This window comes from Alligator sinensis, unplaced genomic scaffold, assembly GCF_000455745.1.
Source record: "Alligator sinensis unplaced genomic scaffold, ASM45574v1 scaffold860_1, whole genome shotgun sequence".
NCBI lineage: Eukaryota > Metazoa > Chordata > Crocodylia > Alligatoridae > Alligator > Alligator sinensis.
Window position 1 is genome coordinate 3,519,143 of NW_005841923.1, and position 15,820 is coordinate 3,534,962.

The window sequence follows — 15,820 nt, forward strand, 5'->3', positions numbered from 1 at the left end:
AAGCACACACCACAGTCAGTGAAGGAGACTTGAACGACTGCGGCAGGAGTGGAAAGATATGAATATGCATAAACTCTAAGTGGGTGATCGAATCATCACAGAGGGTCATGAGAATTTGCAGCAAAATAATGAGAAGAATTAATCATTGCAGATTCACAAGGCACTTAGGAAGTGAGTACGTTTTTCAAACGTGTGTTAGAGTTGAGGAAAAAAAATTGGCTTTCAGCCAACTACAAATTGATTCACACTCCTCAGAAATTAAAGTTCTCCATATAAAGAGGTCGGAACCCCGCCCCTCCACCAACCCCCAAACTTATCTTGGCTCCTGATAGCACACCATTTATTGCAACATCCATATACATTTGACTAATTGAAAACTATGGTCAAAACTTCAGAATTAACACAGCTGGAATCTTTTATATGGATATTCACTTGCTCCCATTAGAGAAGAACATTAAACAGAACCATGAAGTCCTGAAAATGTGTTATGATAACTTCACATAAACAAGCACTTAACAATTGGCATGTACAACACAGTCCTAGAATTCATTACTGAGCATGCCTACTTCTTACAGTTGCTAACTTTATATTTAAGTCAAAGAAAAGCTATTAGAGAGTTTCCAGCTATTAGTTTCCAGCCAAAGCTTTATTTTAGACACAGGAAAATGTGTGTTTATGGCAATGACTTTAACTAAGACTTCTACCTAGGTTAAAAGTGTAAATCACTGTACTGAATTTGGTTGGACTATCCCTGTGCTTAACTTATTCAGCCCAAGCTTAAGTACTTTGCTGAACTACTGGTCTTGTTCCAAAAATATAAGGAACAATTAAATTTTAATCAATCAATTATCTTTAAAAAAGCACCAAGTCACAGATTAACAGCTTGTTATTATGGCTCTGAAACACCAATTATTAGTACTAAAACAGCTGTAGGCTGACATGTTACACTGGGAAATAACCAATTCAATCTATAATCTATAATTCAGTTAAAAAGTTTTGATTTCTCAGAAGAAAAATATTTGTTAAAATATACCGTAACATGTATCCTCATTGGTACTGATTCAGAAGGAAAACTACTAGTCAGTTATGAAAGTGAAAAAATGTCTTACCCAGCAGTTAAAAAAACCCCAAAACCCTAATTTTTTTGTGGGTTCTGACAAATTCATATTTAAACTAAGATATACTTCAAAGCAAAAAAGGTAGTTTCTAGCACACACATTGCTACAAGAATTGGAAACTCAAATACATACAATGCTTACTGAAAATTTCACATCCAAATAAATTCAATGCAATCATTATCTAGTGCATGGGTGACCAAGATATGTCCCACAGAGCCACGTCATCTGGCTTGTGGGGCTCCCCATAGGTCTGGAAATTTGGGGGGAGCAGTGGCAGTATTAACTGCTGTGGTTCCCCAAAGGCACAGCAATTAACACTGCCTTCGCTTGTCCTGCCACCAAATTTCTGGCCTTGTGCACCAAGTCTGGCCTGCAGACCAGCTCCACAAATGTGTTGGGCACCTACTTATCTTGGGGACCAATACAATAAAATATACTGCACTACACACAAGGGAAAAATGGGTTAATATGCTCTACAAGTAATGAACTCCCCTTTCTATTACCCTGGAAATTCATATCTGGATAAGTAACATTGCCTATATCCGTCTTTGTACTCACGTCAAGATTACATCCAGAGAAATTATTTTGTGTTTAAAACATTTGATATGGACTCAGATAATCTGGGTTCTAGCCATGACTTTACCACAGGTTAAACACATTGGGCAAATCACTTCTTAGTGGTTCACTTTTCCTATTTATAAAAGTAAGGATAATGGCACCTCTCTGCCTCTGAAGCTTGTTGCAATGATGAACCTTTTAATGAGGGTCTCTGCAATAACTATAAGGATGATTACTGTTGCAAAGCTAATAATTAAATGAATTATTATTGATTTTTAAAGGTCCATGAGCACAATAATGGAAAAGCATTTATATTTCTGTTTTCATTTAACGAAAAGAACACTTCCTCTGCTGAAAACTCAAAAATGTAACAATGACGTTTTCTGTTCATGTAACATGCTGCCATCTGGTGGTCATATTCAAACCGCATCACTGGAAATCTGAATGAACTGGCTGGTCAACTATCTGCAATACCATCACATTTATATCTTAAATGCTACAATATTAGATGTAACAATGAAAAAATGTAAAAGTAAGTTACAAAATGCCAGCCAGACAAATATGACTTTTAGCCATATTTAGTTAAGACCTTAAGTTAGTTAATTCCTGGAGTTACATTTCTCACCTTTCCCCCTCCCTCCATTAAATATTAAGATAAAACAGAGACTGCTGTGGTATTAATGTATGACTAACTAAAGGGTGTGCTTCAGATAGTCACTGAAGCCAAATATATTTTCAGGTGGAAAATAGAGAAAAAATATAGCAAACTTGCATAGTCATTGTCATTCATTATACCTGGTTAGTAGTTCCACAACAAAATTCTTTTAAAGAGAATGCCGACTTGTTAATAAGCCTGAAATGGTTTCTTTGATACAACTCAGGTTCAAAACACTTTTAAGTCAGACCTTGCAATGAATTCTTGGTGGCTTGCCCTAGATTTGGAAACCTGACCCTGACCAAGAGCTGGGGACCCAAACATTTACACACACTGCCTCACTGCTCTGTTTTCCAGTGGGGACGTGCAAGCTTCAGGTCCTTGGTCCTGGGGAAATCTGCCTGGAAGGATTCCAGGACTCAACTCAGGAACAGCTAGCCATGCAAACATTTCTAGGTTCTTTGCTATGGAGTCTAAAAACCATGATCAGCTAAGGGCTTGTCTCCTGACTCTGTAACAAGGAGCCTGAAAGCCCCAAGAACTTCAGCTGGAGCCAGGGTCCCCAGAACTTCCATGCCTCCTGTTTGCAGGACTGGAACAGGCTTCAGGATCTCTGGAGAGGCTGTTCTGGAAAAAAAACTTTGCAACTTCCCAGTGAAACAGACATTTCTGTCAGTTTCACCACAATGTTCTCTCACCATTGAAAAAGATATGAATATCTATTTTAGTGAGGAGCTGCAAGGATCTGGGAGGTTGGCAGTACAGCACAATTAAAAAACCCCAAAAGAAATTAAATTTAAAAAATCTCCATAAAACTGTACACTCTGCTATTTAGCCAGTTCTAGTCTTCACAAATTTCCAATCCTCCCATAGTTTAAAAAGTACCATCCCATATTCAAGTCTTAGATTTAAAACACCTAACATTACACTCTCAATTACACAAAACCCTCATGTTAAGTAGAATTTCACTAGCAAAATTAATACGTTGAATAGCTGTTCCCCTCTGATTAACATTTAAAAACAAAATCAGACAAATAAGCATATCTTAGAAGAACAGTATAATATGCTTTGAAAAAAGGTTTACATTAAGGAAAGGCTGAGTTCTAATAAGAATTTAGTCTAGTTAAAAGGCATCTTTAAAAAAAAAGTTTGAATCAGTTCTGAGTTGTCGCGTAGGCCACCTTACCTTCCATTTATGATTGAATATTATCCCTGTAGAAACCATACACGAATTGCTTACATGGATAATTAATATTATAAAAGATATTTTTAGCATCCTCTAAAGCAATTTAACAGCAGGAAACAAAGATCAGCATCACGTGACCAGTCAGTTCTCATACACCAGACCCAGTGCTCTAAAGACCAAATTGTGAACTGTTGGGTTTAATCTATTCTGAGATTTCATTGTAAATATCAAATCCACTATTAAGTCACTGTATTAATACACCACTGTGTTTAGAAGTCATAGTTCTAGTGGACTTAAGTCTGGACTTGGAACATCTGAAGCTACTAAAGTGTATACCCTTGATGGCAAATGTGGGACTTCTACAAATGGATAGCTGTAATGATCAATAAAGCCTCGTTAACCTAAGGCTGTGCACAGGGCTAGGAAACCCATCTCATACAATGAACAGAAATGACCACAAAAACAAACCACCAGAAGCCACACCAGAATACATCTAGCCTAGTGGCTCTCAACCCATTTAGACTCAAGGTACCTCTCAAAAGACTTGAGGTCCCCCTCAGATATTGCCAGCTCTTAGTTTTCTAAGAAAACCTATATGAGGTTAGAGATGGTGATTTCACAGATGAGATGAAACTGCATGTAGACATGAGCACTTACGTTGCAAAATTGAAGGCAAAATTTAAGAGGATGAGGAAAGTTAGATGATGACTCAACCGTTCTTAATTAAAAGATATAAACACTAAAGAATGGGTTCATAATCCTAAAGGTGTCAACTGAAGAAAACCAAGATATTGATTCTTTGTGGGAAGATACCAGAATGCTACCTAGAGCAATGGTTCTCAATCTGTTTAGATTTAAGGCACCCCTCAGACAATGCCATTTCACTCGTTCTTGGATTACAGAAAAAAAATTAAACCATTTTTCTATTGCAAAGAACTCCAAAAGACCATAACAGGTCAGAATATTTTTGATACCATGGATTTCTATTTGAAATTTCTAGATTGAATCTTATGAATCATGCACCAGTGTTTGCACATCTAACAGTGCTAATGTTAAGTGGCACCCCATAGCATGTTGCTAGAAGAAGAGAAAACTCAAGTAAGTGACAAAAAGAATACAGAGCTCTAGGCAGCTCCCCATCTTTTTCAATGGTCACTCCCTTTCTGAATTTGCAGTGCCATTTTGGGTCACTTTCTGGTCCAAGCCTCACTGTTGTAATCAAATTTCTGTGAATCTTGCAACCCCATTTATTACAACCCCCCCAAACAAATGGATGACAGGCAGAACATTTTCAGGATATCTTAAAATGAACCAAGTGAATGACCAAATAGAAACATGTATCAAATGCCTACTACTAGAGCTTGTTATAGAATCATGAAACATTACAATGGCATAAGTTAGAAAAGCCAGCAGTAACCATAATACTGGAGACGCAGTTGGAGAGGATAACATTATTGAAGAGATGTTTAAAGCAAGTAACAACACAGCCCTCCAGATCATCTTTTAAAATAGAACATGGAATGAAAAAAAAATCCAGTACAGTAGAAAGAGGGTTTACAGTAAAATTGCCAAAGAAGTGTGACTTTGCCAACTGGAATAACTAGAGAGAAATCACATTATTTTCAGCATCTAGGAAAATTACCGTCCAGAATGATGTTGTGTGTATCAAAAAACAAACTGATCTCAAGTTGGGAAGAGTGAAGAAGGCAGCCTTTGGGTCATTTTTTTTTTTTCTCCACGGGTATGGTGTACTAGCCACTTCTTGCAATAATCATAAGATCTTTGATAGAATATGCAGAGGCTACCTTAAAAAAATTGTAGCATACTTTGGAATATTAGTAAAAAATAAGCCAAATTAGATTTATATAACACTGTGCAATCAGAGACTGTGATCAGTCAGTCAGTGACAGAGTAAAGCAAGAGTTCACCCTGGTCACTGACTAGATTTTGAAGGCGGTAACCATAGAATGCAACTGAATAATTTCAGGAACAAAAGACAACAGCCATTTGATTGATCTTGATATTACTAGTGATACTGCCTTGCAAGGGCAGGGAGAACGGAAGGGAAAACCAGGAAACTTTCTAGATTCCTCCCCCTCCCCAAGTTCATGAGAGTAGTGAGGAAGAGAGTGCGGCTGGGGCTGGGCACAGGACAGAGCCGCAAGCGGCTCGTCCAGGGGGCACAGGGGCTCCCAAGACTGCATACACGCCTGGGGGAGCCATGGGTGGCACATGGCCTCTGGATCTGTGCAGCAAGGGCAGGCTGCTGCTGCGGGCTAGGGCCAGGGGCAGGGGCAGTGCTGGGCTTTTCCTAGACAGAGAGAGATGGGTCAGGGCTGTGCTCGGTGCGGGTGGCAGCACTGGGAGAGGGAGACCCCTGTAGCTCTCCCCAGGTGCCACCGTCACCCAGGTGGAGCACAAAACCCCTCAGTGGGAAGAGCTTGGCACCACCCAAAGTCCTAGCCCACAGCAGCAGCCTACCCTCACCTCATGCACAGATCCAGGGGGCATATGTCCCTCATGGCTCCCCCAGGGGTGCATGCAGCCGTGGGAGCCTCCCCACCTATGAACCAATCGCAGGTCTGTTCCACACACAGCCCCACTACCTCCCTCACTGCAGGGGCCTTGACTGTCCCCCCCCTCCCCCTTCCCTCCTCCCCAAAAGACTTATCAGCCTGATGCTGCTCTGCAAACTGCTGAGCTGACCACGTGCATGCTGCATCTGTGCATGCACGCGGCATTTATTGGTGACATTATTGGCCACATAAGCCAAAAAAAAGATTGCCAATAATGTCAATTTTCCTTTATCAGTGCCCATAGATATGGACCGATGCATCTGTGCACCTCTAATGACTATAACATGACGACCTTGAAAAACTTTATGTAGGACAAGAAAAAAAGAAGTCCAACCATCAACATGGCATTCAAAACCTTGAACAGACCTGGAAACCAGGAATAAATGGTAGGAACTGGCGTTATACCCCTGAGAGCATAGCACGATACAGGAAAAAGACCTCTGGAACTCTACACTTCCCTGCTGCATAAGAATTTAGTATGCAGAAATAACTTAACACCAAAACTCTCTCCCTTACTTTTGGAGACTTCAATATCCATGCTGGTCACTTAGGCCTTCATATTTTATGAAGCGACCAACAACATTAGGTCCTGAAGTTTTAAATTTATTCACCAACCATGTTCTGCATTGAGAACTCCTGAATCTGCCTCTGCATGCGCCCCTGCCAATGTACTTCAAATCTGACCAAATCTCTCTTACTCCCAGCTTCATTAACCTGATGTGGTATTGGTGTACATTTCTTTTTCCTTTTTTAAAAACAAGGTAAAACAGTGCACCACCAGGCAACTGATTAGTGCTTAGGCTGTTCTAATAGCCAACCCATTTGTACATCCACATTTATGCCAGTCTTTATAAAGTAGCATAAGCTACTGTGTTGTCAAAGTCTGCTTTTAAATATTTTTTCCGTTTTTAAACTGACAAAAGGCACACACAATAACACTTTAGTCCCTCCCCCCCTTTTTTTGTGTGTCTATGTTAGAATTTTTGTGTTTTAAACTAAAGGCTCAATGTGTCCGCTTCCAAGTATTTCTTAAGTTGCATAAATATAATTTATATAAAGGTTGCCTACATAATTTGTGGGGTGGGGGGGGAGGCTTCAGTACTATGAATCAAGCCCCCCAATTTGGGAAGTCAACCACATTTATTTCTATATTACTAAATGGGAAGGTGTCTCAGATAAGAGGAAGGCATCCTCTGCACAGAAGACATGCAGAACCACTTTGTAGATGATATATTGGCTTGTGGCACAGCCACAAATAAATAAAATAAAATAAGCAACTTATTTAAAATAAGCAACTTATTTTAATGTGAATTAACTGAGGTTGTAACAATCCAACAGACATAAGAAAATCACAGAAGTTAAATATTACAGGTTTATTAAGTCAGGTCTGTTCCCTTGGTCAATGAAGAATCCAAGGTTAGGAGGGGGAGGAGGGGGGGTACTATTCCAAACTTTCTTTTCCCCAGTCATTAGGATTCTACCAATTCCTGTGGAAAATTAATCTAAAAGTCACCACTAAGATAAGTGCTCCCACAAGGTGGCCTACATTTCTTTTGCTTAATTTAATCTCATTAATTCCAGCTGGATCACCTTAAAAAAGTTTCTCACCCTGCTTGGTGTTTACATCATTCAAAATACCTGTAGACTGTCCTATCACCCTTAAGTAAACAGAAATTTTGAGTTTAGAGGGCTTACTGGATCTGTCCTTTAGATCTTTATAATTCCTTTTTTTTTTAATTAATACCTCCAGGTCAGTAATCTCTTTTTTGGACACCTTCAAATTTTTTGACGTCTCTTTAGTGCTGTGTTTCTAACAAAGTACTTGTTCTGGGTACCCAATCTCAATAATGCTTTGTGGAAGCACTATATTTACCTCCCTTGCCTATGATGTGACAACTTTTGTTTATGTAGCTCAAAGCAGCACAGACTGCTCATACTTCATCAATTAAAAAAAACAACCAAAAACTGACCTGTTTTCATACCTTGCGTACACTTCTGTACATACTTCCCTTTAGTAGTTCCTGAATCTATTATCTTGTTTTCATAAACCAGCCAAAAGTTGTAGTATTCCCTGCCCACATTTTTTACTTCTCTAGGTCCTTTTAATTATTTTCCACTCACACCATACCTTAATTCGGCATTGTTTGCAAATATCATTAAAATAGAAGTTTATCATTTTTATGAAACAGGATAATTTCCAGCAATTTCTAAAGATTTCCCAATAAAGTCAATATATTCATAACAATCAGGAACTCTCTTAATTCTCTCCAGCCCAAGAGACAAGCACCTTGACCCAAAGAGAATTACCTAATTCTGAAGAGCCCTGACAGATGTTAATTTAAATCGCACAACGGGATCTAATCCCAGATTGTGTTTGCCAGGGCAAAGGGGTCCCAAAATGGAGACCCAGTACCAGATCCAGCTGATTGGCGGGATTGGACATGTGTCCCAAACCCATGGGCTGCCCCAAGTGCCACCCTGTAAGGCAAGCTCTGCAGCTTTAAATGTCCTGGTGTTTGGGCTGCACTGCATGCCTTTCAAGGGGCAGGAGGTGGATGTGTCTAGGACCCAGGGCTGTCCCTAGGTCCAGGACACAGTAGACCAGGCAGGATGAAGCCCCCTGCCCAGGACACAGCTGCACCATGACCTGTTAAAGGTGCAACCCACAAGCTGGGACATCTAAAAGTTGCAAGGCCTATATGCATCATGTAGCTTTAAAATGTCCCAGTACGTGGGCAGACAATGTCCTTTGGGTAAATCTTGCGTCTTTTATTAGACCAACTAAAATAGTTGGAAATTCTCCTTTGCAAGCTTTTGGGTAAAAACACTGTTCTTCAGGCAGAGGGAGTGTCACAGCTACAACCAACACCCCAGCATGTGGGCTGCACTGTGAGCATTTTAATGGAAAGGGGAGCCCCAGATCTTGGGCTCCCCCTGAACCTGGAATGTTCAAAGGATGCACATGCAGCTGGGCTGCACATGGTCCAAAGTAGTGCTATTTTGGAAAAGTTTCCCAGTCTCAGACTCTTACTCTAACATGTTCATGTCACACCCTGAAATTAAGTGTGATATGAAGCACTGATGAAAAGGACCAGTCATGGGGCAGCCCCCGGATCCAGGAAGCAGATGACCCCATCCCTTGAAAAGCATACACCATAGCTGATACACCAGAACATACACAGTTGCAGGAAGTAGCACTATTTAGTAAACATGATCCATCTTACCACCTAGTGCTATCTTAATTCTGTTTATGTAACTAAGGGTTTTTCCTTAAAGCTCCACTCTTGAAATTAGGAGGCACATGTGGAGGCAGCCTGGTTTAAAGTTTGTATCTAACTTCCCTAGGCTAGACAAATGGCACTTCTGCTGATGCTTCTGGGAGCAAGGTAGTTAAGGGGTCTTTTTAGCTTCCCTGAGGTGAAGTAGTTTTGCTTTGTGTTTCTCTCTCATAATAAGAGGTACATTAGTTAGGGCAGAACTAGAAAGGTATTTTTCAACAGTACGTAAGGGATGCCAAAATCGAACTGAACAGTCATTACAGTGTGCTAGCTAACACAAAAAACCCTAACAAAAGGAGAGGTAAATGGTAAAGTTAGTTAAAACTCTCTTCCGGTATTTTATATGGGGCTTTTCTTCCGGGAGAGGGGGGGAGAGAAGGAGAGCAGAAGGGAAGCAGACATTTTTGATTTTGGAATATTTCAGAATTGGAGGCATCCCCCTCTGTACTCCACCAATACATGTTTACCAGGCATGCTATGAAAGGTAGAAATTAAAGTCGATCCATATATATTTGTAGAAAACCATCATGGCACAAAGGGTAATCCCTACATTCTCAGTAACTTAAGACAACCTACACTACACTGTACAAACAGTTTTTAAATTAAAATTAATATTAGGGTTTCAAGTAATTTTAAAAAGGGATGAGTAACAGAATTCAAAATGGTGCATGTAAAAGAATGTGGAATTTAAACGCATAAGCATTAAAGGACAGCAACTTAAAATCAACCATTCTATTAAAAGATTATCAACAGAAATGTTAATTACCTCCTCTACATTAGAAGCAGTTTTGGCAGAAGTCTCCATAAAGATGAGTCCATGCTCTCGTGCAAATGCTTCACCTTCTTCTTTTCTCACTTCTCTTCTAGATTCTAAATCACTAAGATGACAAAGCAAGAGAGTTACTTACTTGAATGAGACTATACTGCAAGTAGTAACCTTTAGAGATACTTCTAGTCATGTCTCATTCATTTGCATCTCATCAAGGGAGCCATTCATACTTGTTAGAATCTTTACTTGAAGTCAAATTAGTAGAAGTACAGCACCAATACCATAAGGGATACTCTTGGCTAGGTACAGAAATTATACGTTAACAGGTATAAGCGTTTGGAAACCAGCCTAAACCTGTAGCAGAACAGAAATTCAGCACTCGTGGACTAGTTTCAAAATGACAGAACCCAGTTTAAGACAGACCTGGATGGATGCAGTACCTGATTTAATCATTTTATATTAGACCGGTTTATTGAATTTCTGTTCCAGATCCCCTCCCGACTCAAGTAAGGCTGCAGTCCCCCAACATCTTAGAATGCTTTGTGGCCCCTGCTAACACTCCCTTTCAGTGCAGGTGGGCTAGTCTGCAGCAGTGCTTTTCTGCTCTGGCTGAGCCAGGTTGGTTCTATCCCTGGGCTGTCGTGGAGCTGAGGCAGCAAAGCCTCTGCTCCCCAGCCTGCATCTTACCTGCACCTGTCAGCCAGGTGGGGTAGTCGGTGGGGGGGGGAGGCAGGGAGGCAGAGAAACAGAACCCCCAACCCTGGGGGGGTTTCCCCCTAAGCTGGGGTCTGCACAGCTGGCAGGAGTCCTGCACTAAGGGGGTTTTTGCCTGGCCAGAATGGGCTGCGCAGCCTCTTCCCTCCCCCTGCAAGTCACTGCCTCCGACTTGCAAGGGGGGTGGGAACAGAAAAAAGCCCACAACCTTGGTCCCAGTCCATCCCTCGCCCACCCCCACCCCCAAGCTGGGGGGCTGCCCAGCTGAGGGGAACCCCAGAGCTGGGGGTTCGCCTAGCTAGGGGAAACCCAATGCTGTGGGGTCTCTCCCCTACACCTGGTCAGACTGCACAGCTCTTCCTCCCATGAGTCATTACCTCTGACCTGCAATGAGGGGGAGGGGAGAAGGAAAGGGAGAGGGTTGGGGAATGGAGCACCCTGCCCTGGTCCTAGCCCCCTGGACCTGGGGTCTCTGGGACAGCGCCCTGCTTGGGGGAGAGCCCCATGGCATAGGGCTTCTCCCAGCTGTGCAGAACCCAGCTTGGAAGTGTTAGAACCAGGGCAGGGGGCTCCATTTCCACACACCCCCCCCCAACAGGTCAGAGGCACTGACTTGCAGGGGCAGGGCTGTACAGTCTAACCCAGCCAGGCAGGGGGAAAGCCCCCATCACATGGGTTTCCCCAAGCTGTGCAGACCCCAGCTTGGTGGGACTGGGACTAGGGGTGGGGGCTCAATTCCTGACTTCTCCCCCCACCCTCCGGGTCAAATGCACCAACTCATGGGGGTGGAGCTGCGCAACCTATACCAGCTGGGCGGGGGGAAAGCCCCCACCATATGGGCTCTTCCCAGCTGTGCAGACCCCAGATTGGAGGGGCTGGTACCAGGGCAGGGGCCTTTACTGCCCCCTCCCCCCTCCACTGCCACAAGGCTGGGGAGAGATTCTGTGTTGGCTCCCTCCTGCCTTCCCCCGAAAGTAGGGGGTTGGCGGCATGTGTCAGACAGGCAGCCATGGATGGCCGGTCAGCTGCTCTCGGCAACATCCGATAGGCTGGGATGTGTGTGGGAGTGCCTCCCACTTTCTGGCCTCAGCCAGTACAGGCATCTGCCTGCCTCCCCCTACCAAAGAGCGAATGCAAGTTCCATTCGTTAATGGTAGAGGTGCACAGATACGTTGGTCCCATATCGGATCGGCACCGATATAATGAAAATTGACAGTATCAGCAGTTGACTTTTTTTGGCTAATGTGGCTGAATGTCACCAATAAATGTCCCCATGCATGCGCACAGCTAGTCTCAGTACAGCATGCAGATTGCCAGGAGCGCAGCCCAGCAGCATCCTGCTGGTAAATCTGTTGTGGGGGAAGAGGCAGAGGGAGGGAAGGGGTGTGGGGGGCAGATTGAGGCCCCCCCATGGTGAGGGAGAGAGTGAGTGAGGCTGAGGCTAGTGCTATACAGCCAGGGTGGGGCACAGGATGGAGCCACAAGCAGCTCATCTGGGAGGTTGTGTGCCCCTGGATCTGTGCAGGGGTAAGGGCAGGCTGCTGCTGTAAGCTTGTGCTGGTTCTTCCTGGTGGGGAGCTGCACTGGACTGTGCTTAGGGAAGGCAGTGGCGGGGCTGGGAGGTGAAGTTGGGGGGGCTACAGTAAATTTATGGGTGGCTGCAACCCTCCCCCGTAGCCCCCTCTCCCAGCACCGCCACCACCTGCCTCAAACGCAGCCCAGCCCCCACCAGGAAGAGCCCAGCACCGCCCTGGCCCCAGCCCAGTGGCAGCCTGCCCTCCCCCAGATGCAGATCTGGGGGCACACGTCCCCCATGCCCACCTGGGGTACACACAGCGGTGGGAGCTGCCCCCACCCTGACAAGCCGCTTGTGGCTCCATCCATCCTAAGCCTGTCCCGGCTGGGCAGCACCTGGCCTCAACCCCACTCCCTACCCCATCACGGGGGCCATGATCTGCACCCTGTCTGCCCCTTACCCCACAACAGACTTACCAGCCGGACACCACTTTCCAAGTTGCCAGGTCGCATATCGGTTATCGAATCAGTATCAGCCGATATGGCTCCTTAAAAATCAGCCATCGGTATCAGCCCCAAAATTCTCTATTGGTGTACCCCTAGTTAGTGGTGGAATTGATGCAGCTTAGAGAAACCTGCACAGATTATATCAATTCCACCTCAGGCTTTCTGACAGTCTGTACTTGTTCCTTATTACACCTATTTTTAGCCATCAGTGCTATCTGACCCAGAACTTCAAACCGGTGTCTACCTGAAACCCCACATTAATTGTGTCACAATTTATAAGATGCCACATGTACAAGCTATATATGGCATGATAAAATAGCAAACCAACCACAAAGATGTTCAATATGTAATGTAGCGCACACATTCATTTGCATGTGCATGTTAATGCCCTAAGGTGCATGCCCTCTGACAGACTGCAGTGCTCTTTTTCCACAGGTGCTGAGTGTGTGTGTGTGTGTGTGTGGGGGGGGGGGGGTGGCAGGGGCGGCAATGAGTGGAAGTTACCTATTAGAATCAGCTATCTTTCCTGTTTAATATGCTATTATCAGTTTAAAACCTTACTGAGTGTAGGTCAATAAACTTCTGTTTTTTTTAAAGACTAATAAGTTTTGTTTCTTATTTTGCATGTAGTAATCCTACACTGAAAGACAAAGTTTGCGAGTAAATAAAAAGCTACATTGTGTGTGTAGATGTGAGTGTGGCAGGGAGGGGGCACCAGGGAAGAGGAAGATTAAACATAAGCATCTTTCCTGTTTTGGTACTGTCATTGTAAATATGACAAAGTACCAAATGGGCTCTGTCCATTACATAAATTTTACAGTTTACAATAAAACTGCAATTAAATAATCCTGATCTATAGTCTTAGGGATCCTTCACAATTTTCAAAGCAATTTTTAAAATTAGCAATACAAAACTGTTAGTAGCATATACCGTATTTCCTGAGATACAAGATGAGGTTCCCCACCCACCCAATCAGCATGGGGAAAGAGCCCCTGTGTCTTATATTTGCAAACAAGAAAATCTCATTAAATTCAATGTCTATCATTAAACTGCTGCCAAAAGCAGCATGTGCTCACTAACAGAAACCAACTATGAAGCTGATTAAATGCAGCCAACAGTTAGGACGCGTATAACCCATGTGTCCCATACTGGGAAAACATACTGATGGGCAAGAGGGCTGCCTGACTCCCCCTCCCATCTTGATCTGTTTTCCCTGATGTAGCAATGGTAGAGGGACAAATTCAAGGCAAACTTCAAATTAGATTCTATCTGGAAAATATATAGAAAGCTTATAAGTCTTCCATATATAGAATCTAATTATAGAGGGGGCAGTCTTACATTCAGTGTAATCTTATATTGGAGTAAATATGGCAATTCCTCCAAAACCAGTCCCCACAAAATGGGGGTGTATGTTTTAAGTGGGGAAGCTGTTTTCTTCACTGGAAAAGAAGCACTCCTAGAGACACTGTGCATTTCACATAGTTGCCAAGATGGCTGATACTTGTATCTGCTCAGCAAGCCAATGGGGCGGAATCTTGTGTTAACCCTCCCATACCTGCAGCTCTTGGCTACACTGTACTTAGTGTCCAAAGCAGCAAGTGAGCTGTTCGCACTATTTTGATGAGGTTTGTGATGTGGGAATGACACTATTTACATAGCAGTGGTTCTCAACCTGTGGTCTGTGGACCCCTGGGGGTCTGCAGACTACTCTAAGGCAGGGGTTTTCAGCCCCCCTTTTAGTAAGTGTACCTCTGAGGGGGTGGGGGGAAGGTTGCAAGCGGTTGGATGCGGGGTTGCGGGGAGGAAGTGGCTTTCTGTCCCTGCGTACCTCCTGGGACCTTTTGAAGTACCCCCAGGGGTATGCATACCCCTTGTTGACAACCCCTGCTCTAAGGGGTCTGTGAAAGATGACCATGATCAAAGGTATGTGAATATCCAAACTTAAAATTCAAAGGGGTCTGCACCTCCATTCAAAATTTGTTAGGGTCCGCAAATGAAAAAAGGTTGAAAACCAGTGATTTACAGTAAAGAAGTAACAGTCTTGAGTCTGCCTTTTGCAAGAGGCTTAATTCAGTTCAACAAAGTCCTCCTGGAGACAGCGCGGCACCACAAGAGAGATTCTGCCACACTTAAAAGTTCCTGAGGCCACACACTGTTTCCAGGACTTATTCTGTCACACAATTGGCCATGACTCCAGAAAAATCCTTTTCCCCGCCCCCTACATTCTATTCTGGTCTTCCAAAAATAAGGTGCATGTTTTATTAAGGCAGGCTTGTCCAACATACAGCCTGCGGACTGCCATACGGCCTGCCAAGGCATTTTCTGTGGCCTGCGGTGCTGCGACAGGAAACGAAAGTAAACACTGTTTACTTTTGTTCCCACCCCTTATCCCTCCCCCACCCCTCAGCAGCTTCCTAATGGCTGCTGAAGGGCTGGGGAAGGGACAAGGTTCCCACATGCACTGTCAGCTTGACACTGCTGACGCAGTGCGTGTGGGAGGAGTAGCAGCTGGCAGCGAAAGTGTAGGTCATCGGTGCGGCGCGGGGCAGTCCCAGGCAGATCTTGCACTGGCCAGCACTGCAGGTGACAAGCGGAGCCTGGCCGGGCATACGCGGGGCGAGAGGAGTGGGGACGAAACCCCCCCAGATCCTCCCCAGTCACCTTCCCCTGAGCTAAATCGCCACTTACACCTGGCTCTGCCCCTTGGGGTTGTGGCTGGGGAGAAGGAGGCATCATCCCGGGGCCCCCGTGCCTGCCCTGCTCCACGCTCACCTGCGTGGTTCATCTTCCCAGCGGCGGGTGGAGAAGTTGCAGCTGGGGGCTGCCTGGCTTGCAGGTCCCCGTGTGAGCGCACTGCGCTGGACCAGGCTCGCTGAGCTGCCTCCGCTTCCTCCTCTTCCCTTCCAGGCAGAGCAAGCTCCCCCCCCCCCCCCTGTTTTTTTTT

General features: G+C 44.2%; 1 protein-coding gene across 2 annotated transcripts in view; it reads right to left on the bottom strand.

Annotated features, from left to right (window-relative positions):
• RAB2A (RAB2A, member RAS oncogene family) overlaps positions 1-15,820 on the bottom strand; it is a 79,877-nt gene that overhangs the window by 6,498 nt on the left and 57,559 nt on the right. For both annotated transcript variants that reach the window (XM_025198493.1, XM_006019131.3), the window contains one exon: positions 10,138-10,249. In XM_025198493.1, coding sequence (XP_025054278.1) covers positions 10,138-10,249 — 112 coding nt within the window. The remainder of the gene's footprint in view (positions 1-10,137; positions 10,250-15,820) is intronic.